The sequence below is a fragment of the Xenopus tropicalis genome, chromosome 3 (assembly GCF_000004195.4).
Source record: "Xenopus tropicalis strain Nigerian chromosome 3, UCB_Xtro_10.0, whole genome shotgun sequence".
Classification (NCBI taxonomy): Eukaryota; Metazoa; Chordata; class Amphibia; order Anura; family Pipidae; genus Xenopus; species Xenopus tropicalis.
Genome location: NC_030679.2, coordinates 44,441,577 through 44,468,146, shown reverse-complemented (window position 1 = coordinate 44,468,146; position 26,570 = coordinate 44,441,577). Strand labels below are relative to the sequence as shown.

Here is a 26,570-nt window from a genome sequence, read left to right as displayed (position 1 = left end):
AAGTCAAAGGTTTAAAAAGCTGTATTTTCTCTCTGAGAGGCATTTGCAGCTACAAACAGATCCATGTATGGGAATTCATTAAGCTAAGAAGGTAACAAATCCAGATATAATCATATGTTTGCCAGCTAAAAGTGCAAACCCCACGGCTTTCAAATGATTTTCTTTTTTAAAATATCACTTGTGATTACATTTATCTGATGAGGAATAAATGTTTCCTAACCTATAATATTCTGCAAAAGAGTGCTGACATTTTTGGCAGAGGCTGTTTCTGTCTCTGATGCACTCTGTGGTGCAATTACCTATTTATGCTGGAATAATTAGCAGTCTTTGTGCTGCATACGGGACTATGATCATTTACAGCAAACTGCAACACATCAACAAACTTTAAAGCTGGGTACTGCCGCTGCCCACACACTCCTTTTAAGCTGAAAAGGCAAACAACAAGGAGACATTAATTACAGAACTATAAGGTGATTCAATTAAGAAAATTAACATGTTAGAAGTATAAAAACAGTTGTGTGGTGGGTTGGGTATTGCTTATAGTTCCCAAGGTTTTTATTAAATAGGCACTAAAGCTTATTATGAATAAGCATGCTTTAGTATTACAAAAAAAAATCGAATTAAATATACAGGTATGGGATCTGTTATCGGGAAACCCGTTATCCAGAAAGCTCCAAATTACAGGAAAGCAATCTCCCATAGACTTCATTTAAGCAAATAATTTAAAATGTTAAACATGATTTCCTTTTTCTCTGTAATAATAAAACAGAAGCTTATACTTGATCCCAACTAAGATATAAGTATTATTAATTGGAGGCAAAACAATCCTCTTAGGTTTATTTAATATTTTAATGATTTTTAGTAGACTTAAGGTATGGAGATTCAGATTATGGAAAGGCTCCTTACCTGGAACATCCCAGGTATTTTTCAGCAAATATTTCTTGCACTGCCAGCCAGGCACAAGGCCCAGACTGGCAATCTGTAGGTTCTGGCAAATGCCAGAGGGACTGCTGTAAGATGCAATTTACTATTTTGTGGGTTGGTGGGGGTCTGTTTGGGCCTCTGTGTACTTGAAATTTCAGAGTCTTTTTGACTCCCAGTCTGGATATGCCAGGGATAAAACATATTTGTTATGGAAAATGAAAATTATAGTTCTACTCCTTCAACTTAGCTCCTGGTGACTAATGTATAATCACATACACATCTAGACCTTTGGGTCAACATGTCATTTATGTGATATTTTGTGGTGTAGTGTTAAATGGGTGATTTGTGTGCTATGTGAATTGTGTCAAAATTAAATTTTCTCTGATCTGTACTAAAAGAGGCAGCATGGAATAAGAATGCAAGTAAATGTCTCCCACCTGTCTCCTACCCTATGATTCTATATCATACAGAACATGAATCCAAAGAAGTTATGTTTCATCAAAAGTAGTCATAACAAAATGTATCCCAGCTATTAATTTTGTAGGTGGAGCTATATCGCATAACCATCTCTTCTAGACTAAAAGCTCTTGAAGGTATGGCTCTCTGTGTGTATGTATCACTCGTTTATAACTATTATGTATATTATGCCCATATAATACTGATCTCCAGTTTACAGTTTCTTCAAATAAGTTTGATACAAATACAAGCAATTTGCTCATCAAATATGGTAATCATCTCCAGTTACATATTTAACAGTGTAATTACAGAGCTCTCATCAGTGTGGCAGGAAATGATATGCTTATTCCCTCTACATAAACACGTTCAGCTGATTCTTCTAGATGTTGACATGTTGCTGCACCTTCACCTACTGTGCTTGGATAGAGAGGAAGGTGCCAGGAACTATGGGGGTTTAAAGCGGAACCATCTTTTCCAAACAGTTATTAACATTAGTAAAACTACACCCCCTGCTCTCCAAATTGGATGGGCCCACATGTAATTACAGATAAAGCTTGCTGGTACATTAAGATGTCTTTGGAACTTGCCACTATTACACAGTAACCAAACAATAGGAAGATAGGCAAATGTTTTAATCTTCATGCTATGATCGCTGGGTGAAAGAGGAGGTTGGATATATGCACACAATATAATTTTTCTGGAACAATTTTATAGGACTGACTGACAAAGTTTAAAAATAAAGAAAACAACATTATACAGTTTCTCCTGTTAATATTTTATATCATGTTGAATCCTAATAATGTGCATTTAGGATGCTCTTGGTGCCTGTATCAATTTAGGGTGGGCATGTTTGGAAATGGCTAGTGAGTCTTTACCATTTTGCACACAGTGTGAGATTTGGGTTATGGCTTGTTATCTTGATGCTTGAAACAAACCTTGTGTGAAATCATGTTCTGTTGACTTGTACATATTCTGAGCTGAAAGCCCCTTCTGCTCTGACAAATTCACAAGCTAAACTGCTGACGGTACATAAAGCCAGATAAATAATTCATGTTTCCTTCAAGAAAGTGTATACCTTGTTCTGCAATCTAAATTGCATTAACATGTGGAGAGAAAAGGTAATTTTTTGTGAGGATAGATATTGGGTTTTATCATTGATACATTAGCACTGTACAATGTTTGCAAAGCTAAAGTATGATGATTCAGATGTTTGCTGATCAGGCAAGCACCAAATTAGCAGCCAGGTAAACAGACTTAATAATGCCCTCTAATTGGTGGACCTCTGTGAATAACAAAAGCAAGTTGATGTCCCAGTGTTAAAAGCAAACAGAGAGCAAAGTATTACGGTATACAAAGGTTATCACATGTAGTCCTAGCCATGGGACTATTACTTTATCACACAATGTGGCATTCATATATCTGTGTTATGGGGCAATATCTACATGCTGCATGCAAGTGTAGTTAGAAACATTACCAGCATTTTATATAACAGTGACAACCTTATTGTTGCATCTAATATAAACTAACTTTCTCTATTTCCCTAATTTTATACAAATTGCCTTTGGTTGAACTTCTTCTACCAAACCTTTGCGCTGTGCTTGTTTATAATATACTTCCTAAATATCACTTTCTGTGCATTTCTCATGGCTCTGAACACTGCTAAGTAGACACACAACTGGTATTCTTTACTGGCAGTATGTAAGCAAACCTTGTGGGTATCTACAGGGAACCAATAAGACACTGGGTGCCCACTGACTACTGAACTAGCACAGCATTTTTAATGAATAAAAAGAGAGATTTAATATGACTAACGTGGACATAGAACAGTTAAAGGAAAACATATTCAGCACCATTGTCAGACTTAATGCCAATTTCTGTTCTTGCTTTGGCACCAGACATAACAGATATAACTCAATGAATACCCAGTGGGTCATTTCATGTCATAACACCAGGATATTGTTTGTGAAGGACTGCTTAGGATGAAACTTCTCTATTGTAATGCTTTGTGAAGAGAAAAGGAGGACAATGTGTGACTTTTCATAAGCATGTTGCTATTACATCATTCTAATGTCTTAAAGAGATACTGACGTAGAAATTAAACTTTTTTTTTTTAATATATAATTACATCATTTTTTACTATCATAACATTGTGTAAGGCTATGGTCCTAGGTCTGTAACCTTGGTCCCTACTCTTGGCAATAGTGAACCCAGGATACTAATCCCAATAAATCTTATTAACCTCAGGCTGCCCTAAACTAATCTATTACGCATTGAGGCAGATTTACTAAAACTCAAATTTTTCTCACTTTTATTTTCAAATAAACTCATTTCCACGAATGTCAGATGTTTATGAAAAAATCTGAACTGAAAAAGCACATGCAGGAAAAAGTTGTGGAAAAAAATGCGATTTTTTTTTTTTTTTTGACTTGTGTAAAAAAAATCTAAAAACTCCTTAAGTTTCAAAGCAAAGAAAGATCTTCCATGAAAAAGAAGGGACATCTGTCATTGACTTCTACAAGTTTTAGATGGAGTATTTTTGGATTTGGAATTGTCGAAGTTGTCGCACAGTAAATCTTGGAAAAGGCGCAATTTTTTTTTTGAGACTTTTAGCGCTAAAAAAATTTGAATGATAAAAGAAAAATCCAAGCATTAGTAAATGGCCCCATTAGTGTGATCTATAAAAATTATAACCTGAATAGGCCTGAACTGGGGCTAGGTTCTACTTGTTCCCAGGTGGCATTCTTTTTTCAAAATGGACCCAGAGCACATGGCTACTCTGACTTATATACTATTACAAAATGCAAAACTATTACAAACACCTAGTGGCCAAACTATAGAACTGCAATGGTTATACTTTGGCCCAGGAAAGGGACTTCCCTTCTTTGTTATTAGGGGACTGCTGGGGACAAGGGGCACTCATTTTACCAGTTAAGCACAATTATCTTTGCATGCTATATATAATGTTGCCTTAAAAGTATTTGCCTGATGTTTTTACATTCCCTATCTGATCCCCCATGTCCCTCTATGAGGGGGTTGCCATATTTGTGCAGCAGGAGTCCGTTAGCATTAGAAGCTATAACTGACAGGCTGAGAAGGGACAGTCAGGTTGGCAATACAGTCAGGTTTAGGGACTTCAAGTAACAATTAATTACAAAAGGTGCCCTATCAGTAAAAGATTACTAACATGGCCTATAGAGAACTTATAATGTACATTCATTTTTCGAAAAGTAGTTTTTTAGAGTCGGAATCAGTTTAATGTATTTTTAGGTCTACTAATGTGGTAGGGTGGCAGATACATTTTTATTAAATAATTGTTGGATAATAGCAGATAGTTCTGTAATTGTTTTCTATAGTACACTACAGAATTGTGTTGGAAATAAAATTATTATTAAAAAGCAAATATTTATAAATATATACATAGAGCATTGTAGGTATATAACCAGTATAGGTATGGGGTCTCTTATCTGAACACACAGTACTCGGGAAAACTATGAATCACGGGAAGGCCATCTCCCACAGAGCCCATTTTAATTATTTCTTTTTTTCTCTACAACAATAAAACAATACCATGTACTTAATGGTAACTAAGCTGGTGGAAAATCAATGCTACTGGATTTATTTAATGTTTAAATAAATGTATGTTTAAGATAAAGGTGTGTTGAACCAAATTACAGAGAAAAATGCTTATCCAGAAGACCCCAGGTTCTAACATTCTGCATAATAGATCCCATTCCACTATATGTAAACACAAAAAGACTGTACATTTTAGGTAGTAAAATGGCGGCGCCAATGGTTTACTCAGGACAAGGGTATATGATGGTCGTTGTTATTTTTATATTTGAATAAGAAGATTCTGACACAGATGGCACACAGCATGCCATGTATTTTACTGATCAAAAATGTGTGGCTGTATGCCCAATTTCTATTTTAAGACGTATAAAATATATAAGTTTTTAAAACAAGATTTTGTCTGTCATTCATTATTGTCCCTTTTTTAGGCCCTAATACTCCCCTGAAGGTGTGTGTAAAACCTACAAGATCTATGTATATTTCTCTAAATATTATGCAGGTATGGGATCCCATTATCCTAACCCTGTCATATAGAATTATGGGAAGACTGACTCACAATATACTGTATATATAGAATATAAATGTAAGGCTGATTAGTAAATAATATGGATTATTAGTACATGGCAGCTCTGAAACCAGTGCAGTTAGCATCAGAATTTAATAAATCAGCATCAGCTTCTATGACAGTTAAACCTCATTTGCAACAGCCCCTAAGTGCTGCCCAGAGCTCACTGAGTCTCTGAGTGTCACTGACACTTCTAACAGAATTCAAGATGGGGAGCTCTTGTGACAACTTTGAAGGCCTGTGTGGCTTAGGCCTTAAAGGAGAACTAAAGCTTAACTAAGGAAATAGGCTAATAAAATTGTTCTTTATGTTTTGGGCTTCTGTAGCCCAAGGCACCCGCAGCCCTTTAGCGGGAAGATCTGTGCCCCCAAAGATGCCCCAGTAGCTCCCCATCTTCTTTTCTGCTGATTTCCTGCACATACTGTGTGCTGCTGTCACTGGGAGCAATGCACAATATACTGTATATATATATATAGAATAGAAATGTAACAGTATAAGGCTAATACCTTAAATTCACATTATATGGCAGCTCTTAATCCATGACACTTAGGGGCTGATTTACTAAGACACGATTTCGAATCCGAATTGGAAAAATTCCGATTGGAAACGAACATTTTGCGACTTTTTCGTATTTTTTGCGATTTTTTTCGGCGTCTTTACGATTTTTGCGTAAAAACTCGATTTTTTCGGCGTCTTTACGAAAGTTGCGCAAAGTCGCGATTTTTTCGTAGCGTTAACACTTGCGCACAAAGTCGCGCCTTTTTTGTAGCGTTAAAACTTAAAAGGCGCGACGTTTCGCGCAAGTTTTAACGCTACGAAAAAATCGCGACTTTGCGCAACTTTCGTAAAGACACCGAAAAACTCGCGTTTTTACGCAAAAATCGTAAAGACGCCGAAAAAATCAAGTTTTTTACGCAGAAATCGTAAAGATGCCGAAAAAATCGCAAAATTACCGATCATTACGAAAAAAACGCAATCGGACGCATTCGGCCCATTTGTGGGTTAGTAAATGTGCCCCTTAGCATCACAATTTAATAATCAGACCTGTAGCCTGAAATTTATTTTTTTTCCAACTTGAAAGAAGATGCTTCCTTTTTCCCTAGCAATTATTTGACATTTTGTCATAATATCAACAACAATATTAACAGCAACCCAGCTGGACCTTTTGACTGCAGGTCCTTTCTGCCTTGTAGGCAGAATTACAAAAGAAAAATAACATTCTCAAAAAATTATTTTAGATCAGTTAGGCTAAGAGATAATGATTAAATCACAGGTTGGTGATTTTAAATTTGCAAAACGCAGCAGCTGTGTGACTTTTTTGAAGCACAACATTTTTTTTACTGCAACCATGACTTTTTTTTTGCAGGAACCGCAACTTTTTTTCTCAGGAAAGACAGGTGCTAAGTTTCACAAGTGCAGTTATCAGTAGCTTTGAACAGCCTAATTCATATTAGAAAATAAAAGGAAAGGTCTGATTGGTTGCCACTGGTTAGTGCATTGGTTTAGTTTAGCACATATGTATAATTGTGTAATTTAGTGTACTGGTCCTTTGAAATATATAGCATTTTTTCATGGTAACAAGGCTGTCAGGACCATGAGATAGGGACTAAAGGTGGCAAAGGTGGCCATAAACAGGCAGATTTAAGATGCTAATTTGAGTCCTTTAGATCAATTCGGCAGCTTATCTGCCCATTTATAGGGACCCCTGACAGGGCTACCCAATTGATATCTGACTGAAAATTAGCCAGGTGTTGATCGGGAACCACATCGGCTCATTGATATGGTTCTTAGTCCAATGGCTCCTATACCTGTCGTTGTAATTCAATCACTTGGACCTAGTCAGGATAGTGAGAAACAGAACAGGAACAAGAAACCGAATAATTAGGAATTGTAGCAAAAAATGGACCCAGAAAGTCAGCACATTAAGGGCCTAAATCTGGTACTGGACCCAGGTCCTCTTTGGCCTTACATTGTAAATTGGCAGCAGGAATGGCGCTGCAGCTGTGCAGTCACAATGCCATTGCCAACCAGTACAACCTTTTTGTACAATCACATTTGATGCATTTGAACTCTCCTACAAAAAAAAAGGCAAAACTACATGGCGGTAACAAAAACAAAACAAAACAGTGCACTGGGTGACAGCTTCGTTTTAACTGCTTTTCAGTTTAGTTTGAAATGAATGTAAAGTTTAATCACAATAGACTGACCCCTGTGTAGTTTCATTCAAATGCAAAAATGTTTAGAATAGAAAAAAATGCAGTGACATTTGCAAGCTCAAAGATCTTTATGCATGAGAAAAAATGAATGATGTTCTGAGTCACTAACTTTGAAAATTGGATCTACACCTGGTTATAAAATATTCTTTCCAAATTCTGGCTACAGATATAAAAATGTGCTTGTGACTGTAGCCCTCCTATGCTTATATTTGTCAGTTGTCTGCAGTTCCTTTCTCCTCTCATGCTCCTCTTTTGACCTTCTGCCTGCGGGACGCTCTTCCTGTTCTGTGCTAAATCACTCACCTGCCAGGCTGTCACTATGTGCCCATGTTTTTCTCTTTCTGGGTCTGCTTCCCAGCACCCACCCGAGCTACTGTCACACAACTCCTGCCAGTTTTCTAATGACATCTTTTTCTCTGCTGGTTTATGTAGAGTGTGGGCTGATATTTTTGAACACAAAATTAGGATTTGTGTTATGTTTTGCTTCAACTTGAATGCAATCATGTTTTACAGGCAATATGACAAACTAATTAGGAGAAGTCAAATTCTGTGATTTCATTACAACATTTTCCTAAACCAAATGTGTTAAAGTTTAATATTCCACTCATAACACAGAAAGGCCTTAAATATCCTGTACAATGTATACTTATGTCCTAGGCTTAGTGATGTCATTAGTTTAATTAGTGTTTATTGATGTAATTTGTGTTACATGACTTAAACTTTTATAGTTTAACAAAAAATGTACACACTTTTTTAAAATATAGGGATAGAAGTCACCTTGGAGTTCCACAACAAACCACAGAAAACTCTAAGATACCAGCTCCAGAAAGTGCCACCTTAGACCTGTGTCCTCACCCTCTACATGTTTCATGAGTTTATTACAATGGAATAATTTAGATCAATATCCATAATATTCATAAAATACCTGGGGGTTGTACCTGCCTATGATAGGACTAAAACATTGATTTCCTGCATGAGCAATGTATCCTGTTTATCACAGCCGTTTCTTTCACTTACTATTATTTGTCAGTTCACTGATTCAAATACATGTAAGTAGTGATAAGCGAATCTGTCCCGTTTTGCTTCGTCATAAATTCGCGAAACGGCAAGAAAATTCACGAAACGCATTTGTCGCACAATTTTTTTGTCGCCCGTGTCTATTTTTTTGTCGCCGGCGTCTATTTTTTTCTTTACTCGACTGCGCCCATTTTTTTTACACGCCCGCGCCCAATTTGATGCATGACAAAAAAAAAAACACCCGGCGAATTTTTCCGCTGCAAATTTTGGCGGAAGTTTCACAAAACAATTCGCCAATGGCGAAATGCTGAAATTCGCTGCAAATCCATGCCTGGCGAAAAAATTCACTCATCACTACATGTAAGTATTATGTCGACTTTAATACCCCAATAACATTGAACTCTACAAAGAGGTTTGTCTGCAATTTGTTATGGTCACAGCAATCATAAAAGTTTCCTATTTACTGTCAAGCTTGCAGGTCTGAAGTTGCCAGATTGTATTAGTATTCATTTTTATATCGAATATCAATAAGCTTTGTATGGGGTCGAAAACTCAGTGTCGGTGTTTGGGGAAAACATTTTAAAATGATACAATATAATAGGTATGCTAAACTATAAGAGCACATTACTAATACTTTTACATTTTAGGTTATGGAAAGGATTCATTATGTATCATTTACTAATAATGCTGCGTTGATGCATATGGCATGAAATTAAAAAAACGAATAACAGAAGTTTTAATTAAAGACAAATGAATTCGGTAGATTTAGCAAAGATGACAACTGCTGCTTGGGTAGAGAAAAATAAATGCAGACGTAGGAGAAATGTAAAACAATGTTGTGAATCAGAGCCGCCTGAATGATAGTAAAAAATAAAAGATTTTCCCATGATGCATTTATCCATCTTGTATGCAGGCGACAATCCAGCTGGCATCTGTGCTCCACTCGCTGATTTTTCAGCACATATGGTAGTACCATTCAAAGAGCTATGACAATGATACTGTTTATAGCTCGGAAAATGGCGCTGCCATCTGCACCATAAAGTGAGTGGGAACTAGAGACCTAAAGACAAATTCTTTCACAGTGTTCAACAGACAGATCCCAAGGGGCTGCCATAATGAATGATGAAAGTGAGGCTGAAACCATGGCACATTTTGTAGCACATTTAGACAAATATTTTAAATTCAACAAATCATCTATCACTTGCACTTTCTACCTATCGTTGTAAACAACTCTGAGTACATTTTGTTTAGCCTAATATATAGTATAACATTCTGAAATAAATACAATTTTATTTAATCTGTTTTGCTATTTAATTGTATATGTTTTATATGGAATTTTCATTTTTTGTTCATAATGAAGGAATAGTGGTCCTTTAGCAGAAATACCCATAAGTGATTATAAGCGGTATTGTCCATTACTGGAGAGAGCCTGTGCTGAGAAGCAGTGGAGGGCTGAGGAATCTGATAACCCTGATTGTCACAGCAGGGCTTCTTGCTTCAATTATTCCTGAGGAGATCTGTATAATGAAAGCATGCTATAGAGGTTGTGCAGAATGCTTGCTACGCTTCCCATAGAGACCAAATTGCTATATGCTGGATGGGCAGGTGTTATGGGCAGGCACATGTAATTAGAAGATGCAGAAATGCAATCATTTAGCATGGTTAATCAGAGCGTGCAAAGGTTAAACTGCAATGAACTGTTTCTAGTAGATGCTGTACACAATGATATTCTCAGTTCTCAGATTCTAACTCCCCCCTAGGCTAGTGCTTCTGGCAGGGATTCAGTGAAAAGGTACAGAAGCAAGTAAAAAAAAATCCTGTGTATTCATTAAGGCCCATTGCCCATGAGATTATAGAGATGCAAAGGAAGTATTTCATTAGGATATCTGAAGCCGGAAAACTTGACCCCACGCAGAGAATGGAAGTCTTCCATGGCATTGGGCATCTTCTCTCAGGGTAACCATGAATACTAAGGCAGCTGAGCAATAAAACATTATATGGCTGGAATCCTGGTTGTACTGTGTACTGAAGATATCGCTGCTTTATTTCCCTGTGGGCTAATTTTATACAATTTATCAGCAGCTTCAAAAAATCTAAATGTAGGATGGCTAGGTCTAAATCATACTGTATAAACTACTTGCAACTTACCAAAAAGATATATCTTTAATGTTTATGGGACTAACCATATGCACTACAGTAGTAGCATGGTTTGTTCTACTAGTGTCTACAGTTTAAAGGAACAGTAACACCAAAAAATGAAAGAGCTTTAAAGTAATAAAAATATAATGCACTGTTGCCCAGCACTGGTAAAACTGGTGTGTTTGCTACAGTAACACTACTATAATTTATATAATAAGCTGCTGTGTAGCCACGGGGGCAGCCATTCAAGCTGGAAAAAAGGAGAAAAGGCACAGGTTACATAGCAGATAACAGATAAGTTCTGTAGAATACAATAGTGTTTTATCTGTTATCTGCTATGTGCCTGTGCCTTTTCTCCTTTGAATGGCTGCCTCCATGGCTACATAGCAGCTTATTTATATAAATTATAGTAGACTTTCTAAAGTAAACACACAACTTTTACCAGTGCAGGGCAGCAGCACATTATATTTTAGTTACTTTTATACACTTTCATTTTTTGGTGTTACTGTTCCTTTAAAGTCTAGAATAAATAAAGAAACCCATTTGTTGTACGTATCCATATCACTTGCTTTACCCAATGATAAATATCTGTTTTCTGTAGGAGAAAAGGGTGATATTTTTCTTGGAAAGAGGGATCCTATTCTGGGTGTATGACAAGTTACTTAAATCTGCCAACCCAAAGCAAGTCTACTTTGCATGTCTACTTAGCAAGTTTACTTACATCATGTACATGGACAAGCTAGCCTTTGTGATGTGTCTCAAGGGTTCATTACCACTTCAGATTCTCCAGAATAAGCAGTGCAGTAGCCAGTATTTACACCAATGATTTTGTATATATTCACAATTAGAAACAAGAATAAGTGAAAGGACATCCACTTACCATATATCAGATTACTGGTTCATGAATGTCACTATATACATTAATTTGTAGTCACTGGACCTTTTTATATCTACTGTACAGGATCCCTTAGCCATTGCCCCAGTGTCCAGAAAGCTCACACTCTCCAGTCTATATCCAAGAAAATATGTTCCACATCTGGAATTTTGTATGATTTACCAGTGGTCTGCAAGCTCTATTCCCTCTTTCTCCTCTTTTCTGACCCAGAATGGGAAGGCAGAAAGTAGCTGGGGGCCCTCCTGCCCATATGGCCATGGTAACTTTTAAAAATCTTTCCAAAGGAGGATATTAGTATACTCATACACAGCCAGCTAACCTGTGATACAAAGGGATTTGTATTAGGTGTCAATACTAATGATGGGTGAAATGTTTCGCCAGGCATGGATTCTCTGCGAATTTCCGTGTTTCGACATTGGCGGATTGTTTTGCGAAATGGATGAAAAAATTTGCCGCACGTCCAAAAATTGCCTCCGGCATCAAAAAAGAATAGTCACGGGCGTCAAAAGAATAGCCACACGACAAAATAATAGCCGTGGGCGACAAAATAATAGTCGCAGGCGACAATTTTTTTTTTGCTGCATGGCATTTTTGCCGTTTTGCAATTTTTTTGCCTTTTTGCGGATCTTTTGAAAGATTCGCGAATTTTTCGCCGAAGTGAAACGGAACACATTCGCTCATCACTAGTCAATACAACACAGGTTTTAAGGCCCATGACACGATGAATAGGTCTTGGTTCTTTATGAAGGGGTTAAAGGGATTGTTCACCTTTAAACTTTTAGTATGATGTAAACAATGAGTGATATTCTGAGACAATTTGCAATTGGTCTTCATGTTCCATTATTGGTGGTTTTTAATGTATTTAACTTTTTATTTAGCATCTCTTCAGTTTGGAATTTATGCAGCTATCTGGTTGCTAGGGTGCAACTGTCACAAGCAACCAGGCAGTGGTTTGAATCAGAGACTGGAATATGAAAACAAGGATGCCTGAATATTAAGATAAGTATTAAAAATTAGCAATAACAAAAAATGGTAGCCTTATACAGCAATAGTTTTAGGCTACTGGGGTCTGTGACCCCCATCTGAAAATAGAGCAATTTTAAAAGATGAATATTTAAAAAACTATAAAAAATAAAAACAACAATTGAAAAGTTGTTAAGAATTGGCTAGTCTATAACATGCTAAAAGTTAACTTAAAGGGGAACCACCTTTACTTTAAAGCCCAACAAAGGCTGCAGCAGTGTAGCAACTAAGCACTTTACACTAGTGATCCAGCCCCCCCCCCCCCCCCCCCGTCTTTAATACACATTGCTGCAGCTACTTCTATGCATGTAGGGAAAAACTCAACCTGATTCTCTTATACTCAGCACTCCCAAATATACCCCATGATACCATTGTGCTTATAAACAGTGTCATCTCTTTTAGTTTTGCACACCTCTATTTTGACAGCAAAAGACAGAAAAGGTGGTAAAGAAATTCAGGGGAAACACATGAAGGGGATAAAGACAACTTTCTTTAACAATGCACATACAGAACTTGATTTACTAAAGACTGACCAATCTGTCCATACTAATGTAGTTAGGTAATATGACTTTGTGAATTGTCCCACCTGCAGTAGGAAAATTCTGGTGGCCTTTAGTAAATCTAGCCCCAAGTTTAGCAAAATAAAGTTAAAATTTGGGGTGCAAAAAAAAACAAAACAAAAACTTACAGAGCACGCTCAGAACTCACACAGGAACAGGTCTATTGCAGAAGAGCAGAAGAAACTTGGAGACAGAGGAACAGCCACTTTGTATGTAGAGAAAGAGAAAAAGTATGGATAAGGAAGATGAAAACAAGAGGGTGGGAAAGGGAGAAAGACAAAAGACATGGTTAATTTATTAACCCCCAGATGTTCAGATTGTATTTAACCAACTTATCTTATGATTAGTTTAAAAATATTAGTATTATGTTTAGTTATAGAGAGGCTGGTTATTAAAGGAGGAGGAACATATTTACCATTAGTTTTCAGAAGCAAATCAATGCAGAAAATATATTTCTATTAAAAACTAAAGACAACAAATTAAGCTGTAACAGATTCCTGCTTTGTACTTTCCATAAACTCATAAGGGATGGTGCATCTTTGTGCATCAGTAAAGCTTTAAAACAGGCTGTGTTTTCACATTTGTAAGCATTTGCTTTTATTGATCTTAAAAGGGCTAATTTACTAAAACAAGTGATAAATTGCCACCAACCAACCATAGTCAGCTGATGAAACTGATTGGTTACGGACAGCTACTTTACTGCATTTACTTTCCAATTTTAGTAAATAAGACAAAAAGAGGTTGTCTATATACTGTATGCACTAGCATGAAACTAACAGACAATTTACTTATGAAACAGGGGACCAGGGAATGTGCATTGATCAATCCCTTTTTCTTTTTGTATGTTTCTTTTAGTAAATAAGAGCCACAATTATTTACAATTATTTTAGTAGGCAGTACTGGTAGCATTTCTGATATAAGAACAATTACTCATGCTGTAATATTTATTAGGTGTCTAAGAACCCTATATATATGGGGAGGTCAGAGGGTTGCAGCAGGCTTCTTTAAAAATAGAAATAAAAGTGAGAAATTGTTCCTCATTCCTCAATACCCTCTGACCTTGCAGAAAACGTGCCAGCAATTAGCACTGTTAAACAGTTTTAGATGATCATTTCAGAGCTGCATAATTTGGAACTGCAACCATTATTGTATTCTTGTAGTGTGACCATTTACTAAACACTTACTAACCAAAATGTGACTTTATGATTAGAAGGTTAGCACTATTAAGCAATTGCTACTTTGGCTGCTAAAAATTAGGTTAAAATTGCAAAGGAACTCCCTATAAAAATGGTAATTTATTGATGACACCTTCTGCTCTCTGACCTTTTTCTAAATGCTTGAAATTAAATTATATTTGCAGTGGAAAATATCCATTTATTAGAATGCTAAGTTCCTTGTACATGAATTCGCCCACAGTAAGCCCTAATTATAGGATATTCTAAATGAGAGGCCTACCACTGCTGTATCCCTAGGATTCCAACAGTGCAAGCTTTCTGCATATCCCCAGTTAATAGGGGTCTGTTAGAATTACTCATCCACTGATTCATCAAGGCTCACACGATGATATCCTGAAAACCCAAGCTGTGGGGGGTCTTTGAGGTGGGAGTTGGGAACTCCAGGTGCATGACATTTACAAAGAAACAGGAACAAAATACTGATGAGAAGAGAAGGAACACATCAAACATACGGGTAAGTCTGGTTTCTACCTACATCCTTGAACTTATTGTATCTTTATAGTGTTTATACAAAAAGAGCACATTGCCTCTGCTTGGATCCTGATACAGCAAAACAAGTTAGTGGCATGTCAAGACACTGCTTTACTAGAAAACTACAACTACTGAGCAGGAATATGTGCTATGTAGCAGCACTTTCTTTAAGCTAACTGCTGGAAGCTACGCAGTCTGTTATTCAACAAGATCCAAAATGCCAATCAAATGTCAATACAGGCTTTATTAGTTTATTGTTTTGGATATGATTTGATGACAGCAGCATTTTTCACATAAACCATAGATACCCAAATTATTGGGCTGGTCCCCCTATCAGTTTTCCCTTTGAGGTGTGCGCAAAATGTTTTCTTTTTGCCGAATTGACAGAGCAAACACAGAGCACACAGCTGCCAAAAAAACATGAAAAATAAAAGCTTTTTCTGCTGTAAAGTATAGGGCAAAGAATATAGGTAAAGAAAATGTAAAATTATGTCCAGTGTTACCGTAATCATTTCACCCAAATATAGATATAAATGAATGCTTAAGCACACTTAAAGGAGACATATCCTATAAAAAAATTAAGAATGTACCAGTGAATTATACTCCTCTAGATATAGAAGGATTGTGCTTAAAAAAGTTGTGTTTCAGGTTGATTTATTGAGAAGTTCCACCAAAACCCCACTAGCCCCGCCCATCTGTTCCACTTCCTGCTGGCTGAATTCTCTGGATGAGCTGGGGAGCCGGCGGCCCTCTGTACCCTGCACTGTGGGATAGGAACCAATCAGCAGCTAGTATGACCTGATAGGGAACTGAAGCCTGTCTGTGCTTGTGTGACTGCAGGGCTGTGATTGGCTCTCCCCCTCCTACTGTGCTTCTGGCAGGGACCGTTAGGACACGCCCACTCCTCATTTGAAACACAGACAGGGACCTGAGAGGATCTATAGGGAGCTCCAATAAAGGGGCCATTTTTACAGATTGGATTAATTTTAAGCACAAATGGAAACCAGCACCATATATTATTCATAATTGCCTACAATATTAGGGTTTTTCCCATTTATCCAATATGTCTCCTTTAAGTTAAAAGACAGTGACTTGACATGTCCTTAATAACAGAACAGCCAAATCTCAATCAGAATTTTTTTCTAATGTGTTATTATAAAAAGTAATATATGATCAGTATGCACAATGTGCAGTGTACAACAGTGCTATGGAGCTACAAGCTCCACAAGCTGAAAGATATGCAAGATAGAATTCTGTAAAAATGATGCATTTTTGATAAAAAAAAAAAAAAACAGATTTTTTACACTTTGCTCTCCTGTAGTAAGTATAGTTTACTATTGACAGTTCACATAATGATGCATGTCTATATGCTAGTTATGGCAACAAGTTATCAGTTGGCATATCTTATCGAACATAAATGAATGCATTTTTAAAAAGATGACCTCTGGGAATAACTTGGGAGTTTTCAAACTTTTGGAAAATATTCTCTCGCTCGTCTATAATGCATGCTTTTGTGGATAAATACTACAGGTAAAGGATATATTATCCAGAATGCTCAGGATGCAGATAAGGGATCTTTCCATAATTTGGATCTCCATACCTTAAGTCTACTAAAAAAATAATGTAAACATTAAATAAACCCAATACGATTGCTTTGCCTCCAATAAGGATTGATTATATCTTAGTAGGGACAAATTTTGAGGCCAGCACACACAACAAATTGTGGTATGCACAAAGAATTTTGTGTGAAAACACTTAGGGGCACATTCGTGAAAGTACGAAAGGCCAGATTACAAAAAAATCGTATTTTTTCGAAAGTTTACAACTTTTGCGTATTTTCGCAATATTTTCGTTAATTTGCGCAACTTTTTCGAACTGTGTGACAATTTGCACGAAATCATATTTGACTCAACAAGTACGAAAGTTTCGGATTCATTCAAGCTTCGCTATCGTGACTTTCCTTGGGCCAGGTTAGAGCTGCAGAGTGCCATTGAGCCCTATGGGAGACTTTCATTGGGCCAGGTTGGAGCTGCAGAGTGCCATTGAGCCCTATGGGAAACTTTCCTTGGGCCAGGTTGGAGGTGCAGAGTGCCATTGAGCCCTATGGGAGACTTTCCTTGGGCCAGGTTGGAGCTGCAGAGTGCCATTGAGCCCTATGGGAGACTTTCCTTGGGCCGGGTTGGAGTTGCAGAGTGCCATTGAGCCCTATGGGAGACTTTCCTTGGGCCAGGTTGGAGCTGCAGAGTGCCATTAAGCCCTATGGGAGACTTTCCTTGGGCCGGGTTGGAGTTGCAGAGTGCCATTGAGCCCTATGGGAGACTTTCCTTGGGCCAGGTTGGAGCTGCAGAGTGCCATTGAGCCCTATGGGAGACTTTCCTTGGGCCAGGTTGGAGCTGCAGAGTGCCATTGAGCCCTATGGGAGACTTTCCTTGGGCCAGGTTGGAGCTGCAGAGTGCCATTGAACCCTATGGGAGACTTTCCTTGGGCCAGGTTGGAGCTGCAGAGTGTCATTGAGCCCTATGGGAGACTTTCCTTGGGCCAGGTTGGAGCTGCAGAGTGCCATTGAGCCCTATGGGAGACTTTCCTTGGGCCAGGTTGGAGCTGCAGAGTGCCATTGAGTCCTATGGGAGATTCCAAAATCATGCACTGAAGGTTCAAAGTCAGAAAGGTTTACCCGCCATTTATGATCATTCGGATAAGAAAATTTTGTGACTATCGGGTTGCCATTCGCAAACTATCGTTTCAATACAAACATTTCTGAACTTTCGGATTGCGAGTACGAAATCTTCGTATTCAAACTAACGGAATTTTTGTGACTTTTGCAATCATCAGAAATTATCGGATTTCGTGATTCGGATTCGTACTTTAATGAATGTGCCCCCTAATTTTGCATTCAGTATGACCTAAGTACACAGTTCTGAAAAATGCACGCACAAGTTTAAAATGAGCACACAAAAAACAATTTTTGCACACATTGCCGAGAATGAATTAGAGGAAACACTGACTGCAAGTACTGTTCTAAAATCTGTAGTAAAAAAAACCCTCAGGGCTCACTTTTGTTTAGCCCTAACCCATGCCACAATAAAAAAAAAAAATGAATGAAAAGTACAGAAATTAAATAAAGGATAGAACAAAAGAATCACAATGGAATGCCTAGAAATAATGTACCCAATGACCATAAAAAAACCTGGTCAGGCCTATGGATAAGTAGGAATTATTTTGAAAGGATATCAGAGAGAATATTTTGTGATGCATTATATTATTACAGTCTGACTTATAATGGCCTGGTTATATAACACTAATGTAATCAATATTTATAAAGAACTGCGCAAGAAGCTGTGTGTAGACAATGTAATGAGGATTATATATTTATATCAAGCTTTTGATACAGATGCTTTTTTGTACAGGTTTCTCTGATGGTGGTTGATTTTGTACAGGGAGTTCCACAGGGTTCAGCATAGCACCAGACCTTTACATGAACTACTCTGTAAATGGTAGAAAATGTTACGGGTCTGACACATTACAGAACTGGATTTGCCATCTATGAGGAGATATCAACAATGGCATTGAAATGTCAGACGAGGTTTAATAAATATAAGGTTAGTGAATTAGAATCAATCTACTCGTAATTTGGACTATATGTGGTCAAAAATGCAAAAGCAGTTTGAACTAGATCACAAGCTTAGTAACAGTTCAACAAGGGCTAAATAAAAATGGAATAGAAACTAACATTTCTGCCTCTGTATACATTTTTTCATTGATCAATACTTATATACACTGCAAAGTTTTGTGCCCCTATGTATAAGAAAAAGAAAGGATTTGAATCAAAAAGACAGTTTTAAAGAAAAACAATATCCCCCAACAACATAGGTATTTATGAAAATATATCACATAAGACAACTCATATGTAAAACCCTGCTCCTTCTAAATAACTATTTTATAGAAATATACTTTTTTTAGTAGTATGTGCCACTGGGTAAACTTAAATAGAAAATTGCAATTTTTAGTACTAAGGGTCGCCTCCTGGGATCATAGGATTCACAGTGCTCACAAACATAACAAGGGCACACATACATGCTAGGCACAAAGTTTTGGCTTTTACTATTTATTGTATATATCCGATGAAAAATATAAGGTCATGGGTTATTTTTTACTTTATTTTTCCTAGTTTCTGTAAAGGTGCTAAGTTCCACAGTATTCATTTAATCTCCTTAATTCCTTCACTAGAAATCAGCAGGGGAAAAAGCATAGTAGTTTAACATAATTGGTTGTGATTTGGCAACCAAACATCTGAACTAAAATACAAGAATGCCTAATATGCTTATAGTCTGAACACTGCAACACCATAAAACATACCCACACACACTAAGCACAATTCAGTGAACATGAACAAACCTCACCAGAAAACAAAAGCAAAATGAGCAAAGCACAACATTGGTGTAAAATTAATTATATATTATCTAGCTAATATATTGATATATTGATGAAGATGTGATGAAAATGTCAAGTTCCCCTTTGTGGGTAAGCTCCCTAGGTAAAAGCTCAGATGAGCCTATTTATAACAGTGCATATATATAAGTTATTGTGAAATGTATCACTTTGATGTACTTTGTGAAGCTGATTAAAACAAAGGCACTTGCATAGAAACTGGCTTTGTTAGCAAATATGCAGTGAAATAGTCAGTCTTGTGATTGCACCTCTGCACCACTTTTGACACCACTTTTGTAAATATGGACGTTAGGGGGTGATGTATTAAAGGGCACTAGGTTTGCCCAGGTTCAGTAACCCAAAGCAACTAATCATTAGGTAGCATTTACTGGTCACTTATTTAAAAGCAAACATCTTATTGGTTGCTATGGGTTAGTGCTACTGGGCAAACTTAGTGCCTTTTATTACACAGTGTTTATTTCTGGAGAAATATTACTGTATTAAATATACTGTAACTGTGTCAACTTTGGGAAAGGTAACTGGTGTCACTTTATCTATACTTACATACCTAATTATTTGCAATGCAATAAGAGCAAATAATTTTCTAAAGTTCCCTTTGAGATACCATTTACTGATAAAAAAAAGGCTGGCATGGATACATATTCTGTTTGGTGTTATAACCTGCATTTATTTTTAACCTGATATATAAAATAACACTATTGCATGTTGGAAACAATACTAAATTATCTATTTCTGTAATTAAATTTAACAATACAAGATTAAAAGATACAAGTCAGGCACTGCAAGCAGCTAAGGCTGCTGGGAACATATCATTTTAAATTCTCTGCTGCTGAACTGCAGAGCATTTCTCATGATGATATGAAAACCAGATTAGAGTTTAATACATTAAAAAATTCACCCACATTCTATTCATTCCTATGGGATTTTTAGAAGTGTATTTACCAATGGGTAAAAGCTGGAACTCTTGAATTCATAAACGCTTAAAATCCCACAGGAATAAATAAAACATGGCTGAGTTTTTATGTATTAAGCTCTAAACTCACATTTTGATAAATCTGCCCCTAAGGGTTTTTTTGTCACGATTCACGTTTTTTAGCGCTAAACTTTGCATAATTTAAATTATGATTCTAATTTAGGAATGTCTGGTATTTATTTATGGCAAATAAAACTGAAAACTCAAACTTCAGTATCTAAAAGCTTGTGAGTCTATATTGAATGGGATTTGTCCTAGGCAAAGTCAAGCCATATTTTTAATTCAAAATTTTGGAATTTTCCGAGTTTTTTCAAGTTTGTAAATTTGCAAATTTGAGATTTTCGAGTTCATTCAAATGAGTTAATATATAAGCAAGCATTCGAAATGAGAGTTTATTTGAATTAAGAAAACAATCTTGTATTCACAAACTCAAAAACTGATAAACAACCCCATAAGTGTGTTGGCTTGAAAATGAAGATGTTTCAAATTCCAAATCCCAATGAGCTTGGTTGGAAAAAAGGAAGCAACTTAGAACGTATCTTTTTATAGACTTGACTCGCTAAGCAAACAGCTAGCCAAGGGCAAGTTATTTTCTGTAGAATGTCCCATGTCTTCCCCATGAACTTTTGTTCATCTGTGATCCTAAACACCCTTCCCACGGTAAAGTTTGACAACAGCTTTAGAGCCTCAGGTTGGAAACTACTGCACTGACTCCTCTATATAGTCATACAAGCAGTATGGCCTTGGTAAAATGATTTCGAACACGAAGGTATTGGCAAAGGCTCACTTCTCACATTTGCCTTTAATAGAGTTGGACATTTTTTCCATTCAGTAAATGTCTGTGGAAAGGACAAACTAAATAAAGCAGGTACAAGTGTCCTATTTGGTAATTTTATACACTATGAGGAGAGTCTGTGCGGAAATGGCTTCAGCCTGAAAATGAAAATTAATCTTTTCAGACATATTAAGGGAAAGAACAGATTGTTGCCAAGAACCACAACTGCTGCACGTCCCAAGGTCAAAGTGGCATACATGAGACTAGAGCAGAGACTGACATTCTGGCAGCCTTCAGCTCACAGTCAAGTTCAATCACTTGGTGCACAGACACAGGGTCATATCATATGTACTCACTTAGAATTGTTTAGATGTTCTCTACATACAGATATACATTATTTTTTACTTAAAGTGGACCTGTCACCCAGACATGAAAATCTGTATAATAAAAGTCCTGTTCAAATTAAACATGAAACCCAAATTCATTTTTATATTAACACATCCAAACCCATTATAAAGGCATTTAAGCTGTCAATCATATATTGCTTGCCCCGCCTCTATGCCTTAGGCATAGAGGCGGGGCAGACAATAACTTTAGCTTTCCATTCAGCACTTCCTAGATGTCACTGCACATCTCACTTTCCCCCTCCCTCCTCATCATCTAATTGTGTAGCCAGTGCATGGGCCTGGGCATCTGGTCCCCCATTCTGGCACATACACAAGATTTTGGGGTGATACAAAGCTTGCCTTAATAACAGTGTCCACAAAATGGTGCCTGCCTGCTTGCTTTGATTGAGTAATTCCAAGACGGAAGGAAACAAGATTTATATTATTTATATAGAGTAAGTAAAGTTTATTTTGCTCAACTAACAATATAGAAAATAATTTGGACTTATTTCTTAGGGTGACAGGTCCGCTTTAAGACATATATGTGCACAACATAGTTTTAACTCTTATGGTAACATTTCTCCTCTACTCCACCGGATTCTTCTTCATTCTTATTCTGAACAAAAACACAGACTGCAGTTACAATAGGGACGTTATTCCGTTCCCTGTTATGGGAGTGAGCCTTTACCTGTTTGAGCAACCATGGTGTTATCTGAAGTAAAGCTACACCACCTGCTTATTATGATCAAAAGGCTTTTAACCATTTCTTTCCATATGAGAACTGAAGCCAACTATATCTTCCTCAAGAGCGAGATAAACCAAGCTCTCCCCAGTTAAGAATTAAGGCCGACACAAGCACTCTAGTACTCAGTCACTAGTGATGAGCGAATCTGTCCCGTTTCGCTTCCCCATAAAAAAATTTGCGACACAGCGGTTTTTGGGTTTTTTTTGGCGCGTCTTTTATTTTTTTTTTTGTTGCCCGACATTTTTTTTAACTGATGTATATTGCAAAGTTTCTTGAAATTATGTTGATTTTTCAAAAAGCTTAAGTTGTGTTTGGGGGGAGTTCCCCTTTAATGTAGAGAGAGAGAGCAAGTGTGTGTGTTAGTATTTCTACTGTATAGTTTATTGATATACAAATTCTCCCAGAAATTCTCACATAACCATAAAATAATAGGAGGAGGGCTTAGGGCAAGTAATTCAGTACTTTAAAATGTACAGTAACTGCTCAAACATTGTAAGGAGAAAATAAGCAACATTATAACTATGGAATAATATTTGGATTTTCCACTGGTTGCGTAACAACTTTACAACTAAAGTATAACAAAATAATTTACATGATAGCTGCTGTATAACAATGTAAATACGTGTTATTAAGCTGTTCCTGCCAACAACATCAACATATGCTTCATTCTGTTGCTTAGTACCATTTTATTCTTAACATACATTGTTGCCAACCCTACAAGGCAATGAGGGTTAGGTATTATTATCATCCCATTAGTGAAGTCACTTCTTATTACACATTATAAGTGCAAGGGAAAGACCTATAACTAAATGACCTGTGTAGGAAGTTTCTGAGAAATGAACTGTCTCTGTAGAACTGAAGATAATTGAAGGAATAGTTCTGTAATTACAAATCCATTAGCGCAATCTACTTTAAGTTAAGATGCAAATCAAACCCAGCAGGGAGCCTAACTCGGCCCTTAGCTGTTGGAAACAGAGTTTTGAAAATGTTTCTTTCTGTTGCATAGCTTTTCTTTGATATGATTTAATTTTTACTAAATTGAAGTCTGTATTTTAAATCAATGTCCATATGTTCAAGGTTCACATGCACGGCATTAGTATTGAAAGCATAAATAAAATTAACCGCACATACAGTATTTGTATAAATGAATAATCAGTTCAGATAATCGCTACAGAGTGTATTGGTTTGTATGAAATGATGCATTAAGCAAAATAACTCATTGGCAGCTATTTAGCCACGTATATTTTATTTTTCAAGGGATACAATGGCACTAGAGATGAATTATTCTGACCTAGAGCAGCATGGTGAGATGAGTAAACTAGATATACTTTATATAACATATAAAAATAGCAAGAATTGTTTTAATAATGGAATGAATTAGCCCATTGATTGTATGGACCTGTCCCGTTACTTGTAATGTTATCAATCCCTGGGTAGTTTGTGCACAAGTCAATAAAGTCTGGAGACCAACAGGTAAGAAGTTGATCTTGCTACAGCTGCAAACTTGAAAACTACAAGTAAAGCATGTACTCTAGGCAGATTGTAATGCCCATAGGGCCTTGAAGCTGTCAAAATCTATTCAGTAGTATTTTATTTAGAGACTCTTCCAAATTGAAAGCAATTTCAGTAATAATAAAGTAGTAGAAATCCTGTGATATGGTAAGGAAATAAACTGCCCTAGGACATTTTGTGTGTCTTCACTTATACCTGTCACTTCCACTATACTGCTTAGCTTGCTGCATTGGCATAAAATCAACACTTTTATATTCCTAACTGATGTTCCCAAAGAAAAATATAAAGGATTTAATCTTAGTAGATTTTGGCAAGGAGATCTGCATTGTAAAGCTATAGGGGCAGGAAAGTAATTCCCATGTACACATTTTATACTAATTTATTTACCATACTTGTACTGCTTACTGCTTAACTTACTGTCAGAGACTAAATTAATTGTAAGAATATTTAGCTGTACATACCGTGGCAGGATGTGTTCTACAAATGAAATGATAAATTAACACATATCCTGCAGCATGTATTAAATTATAGCTTCTGGCATTATTTCTTGTTAATAATGCATGCTGGTGTGTGTGTGTGCTGCAGCCAGCCCACTTTGGGTAATAAAGTGCTACACTTGACAGATGGTTTAGAAAAATACCATTTCACAGAAGTACCTGCCTTTAGCATTGGGCTGCAAACACATAGCAATTGCAATCTTGAAAGCCTATCCATCCTAAGAAAATCTTGTCCCTAGGTGGCTTTTATTTTATCTTGATGCTACAGAATTCTACATTACCCATGAAGCATGAACAATTATGCTGGGAGATAAGTTCACCATGAGCATGTATATATCTCTGTGCCTAAACAGATAAAGGGTTCGCATACAGGATTTCCACATTATACAGCAGAAATGAAATACATGAGTAAAAGGTGAATTTACTACAACTCAAATATTTTTTCTTTTTAAAAATTCGAATAAACTCATTATTTATCTAAAAATCTGAATTGAAAAAGCATGTGCGGAAAATGTCTCAGCAAAGTTTTGTTAACTTCATATTGTTCAACTTGCTGCACAGCAACTGCAACTCTTTCAAATTGACTTTTACATGACCTCAACAGGGCCGGATTTGTTAGATGGGCGCCCCGAGGCCACCCCCCCTGCGAACGCATACGCGAACGGCACACGCGCACACACCCCTCTCCCACGCTTGCGCAAACTCGCGAAAACGCATGCGTGTGTCTTTACAATCACATATGGAGCAGTGGGGGAGAGGGCCCCATTGCTCCGTATGCAAAAAAAACTTTTTTGTGCTGCCCTAGGCCCCGCCCTTTGTGGCCTTTCCACAAATGCGGGCCTGGACCTCAACGAGTTTTAGATGGCGAATTATTGTCTGATTTGGAATTGTCGCAGTCTTGTCGCATAGTAAATCTTAAAAAAAGAAAAAAAAATCCAACCATTACTACATGGCCCCCTTAGTGTTGGCTATCATATTGTACCTATTTATTTAATATTACAGACAATGACAAGTGATGAGAGAATTTTTTCGCCAGGCATGAATTCGCAGCAAATTGGCCATTGGCAAATTCTTTTGCGAAACTTCTGCCAAAATACGCCGTGGAAAAATTTGTTGCACGTAAAAAATGTTGTTGTGCGTCAAATTGGTCGCATTTGCGTAAAAAAAGGGAGCGGTCACATCAAAAAAGCGTGCGTGACAAAAATACGATGCAGACGACAAAAAAATCATGCAACAAATCCGTTTCGCAAATCCTCTTGCTGTTTCACGAATTTTATGGCGAATTGAAACGGGACAGGTTCGCTCATCAATAACAGTGACATCCACTTACCAATGATCACCTTTAATGATAGGTATAAATACCATTACAAGTAGAGCTAAGAGAAAAGGTTGTGAAAGACTTCCTAGTGTTTGACATTACGATATACAAAAGCCATGTCTTTAAAAATGATACCTTGTTAAATTTATGGGGCTGATTCATAAACCTTCATTTTTTTTTTATTAATATTTGAAAAAGTGCGAAGCTTGTTTATTTTTCAAAAGCTTTCTGAATGAGAGCTGCACTCTGAGCTCTACTACCCAAAGGAAGAATTGAGTCGGAGTACTTAATGTAGTTTATTATTTATGGATTACATGCAGTGTTGGGCTGCCAGGGGCCCACCAGGAAACCTTGGATCATGGGCCCACTTTTTAAACAGTTATTCCTCCTCTCCTTCCTCAACCCTTTTATTATCTAAGTCTCTTTTCTTTATCCTTCCATCTCTTTTTCCCATACAGAAATAGGGAATGACCATGCAACTGGGCAAGTAGTTAGAAGCAAGAGCGCTCACTAACACCTGGGTCCTGGGTGGTTTTGACTCATAACAATAAATGCCAGAAATTGAGTGTTTTCTTTTTCACAAAAAATTGTGTTATAGCACAAAAACACAAATCATATGGGGGGGGGGGGGAGTAAATGCCCCCCCAAAATTGTGTAAGTTATATAGTTTAAAAAAAATTATCTGGCTTTTAATGTTTTGACACTGCAGTTATACTAAATGAATCATTGCTCTTGCATGGGTGACTTCAGCATCCTGTCTTCAGGCAGACTAACTCCTATGCCACTGGTGCTCAGCATGCCCACTGCTCTATGCCATGGGTTTTCGTATGTCTAGTAAGAAGCC

General features: G+C 37.0%; 1 protein-coding gene across 3 annotated transcripts in view; it reads right to left on the bottom strand.

Annotated features, from left to right (window-relative positions):
- htr4 (5-hydroxytryptamine (serotonin) receptor 4, G protein-coupled) overlaps positions 1-26,570 on the bottom strand; it is a 241,901-nt gene that overhangs the window by 20,358 nt on the left and 194,973 nt on the right. Inside the window, exon 7 of one of the 3 annotated variants that reach the window (XM_031898824.1) lies at positions 13,494-13,570. The exons of the other annotated variants lie outside the window; for them this stretch is intronic. Within the exon in view, the coding sequence (XP_031754684.1) occupies positions 13,510-13,570 (61 nt within the window). The 3' untranslated portion in view covers positions 13,494-13,509. The remainder of the gene's footprint in view (positions 1-13,493; positions 13,571-26,570) is intronic. 3 annotated transcript variants of the gene reach the window in all.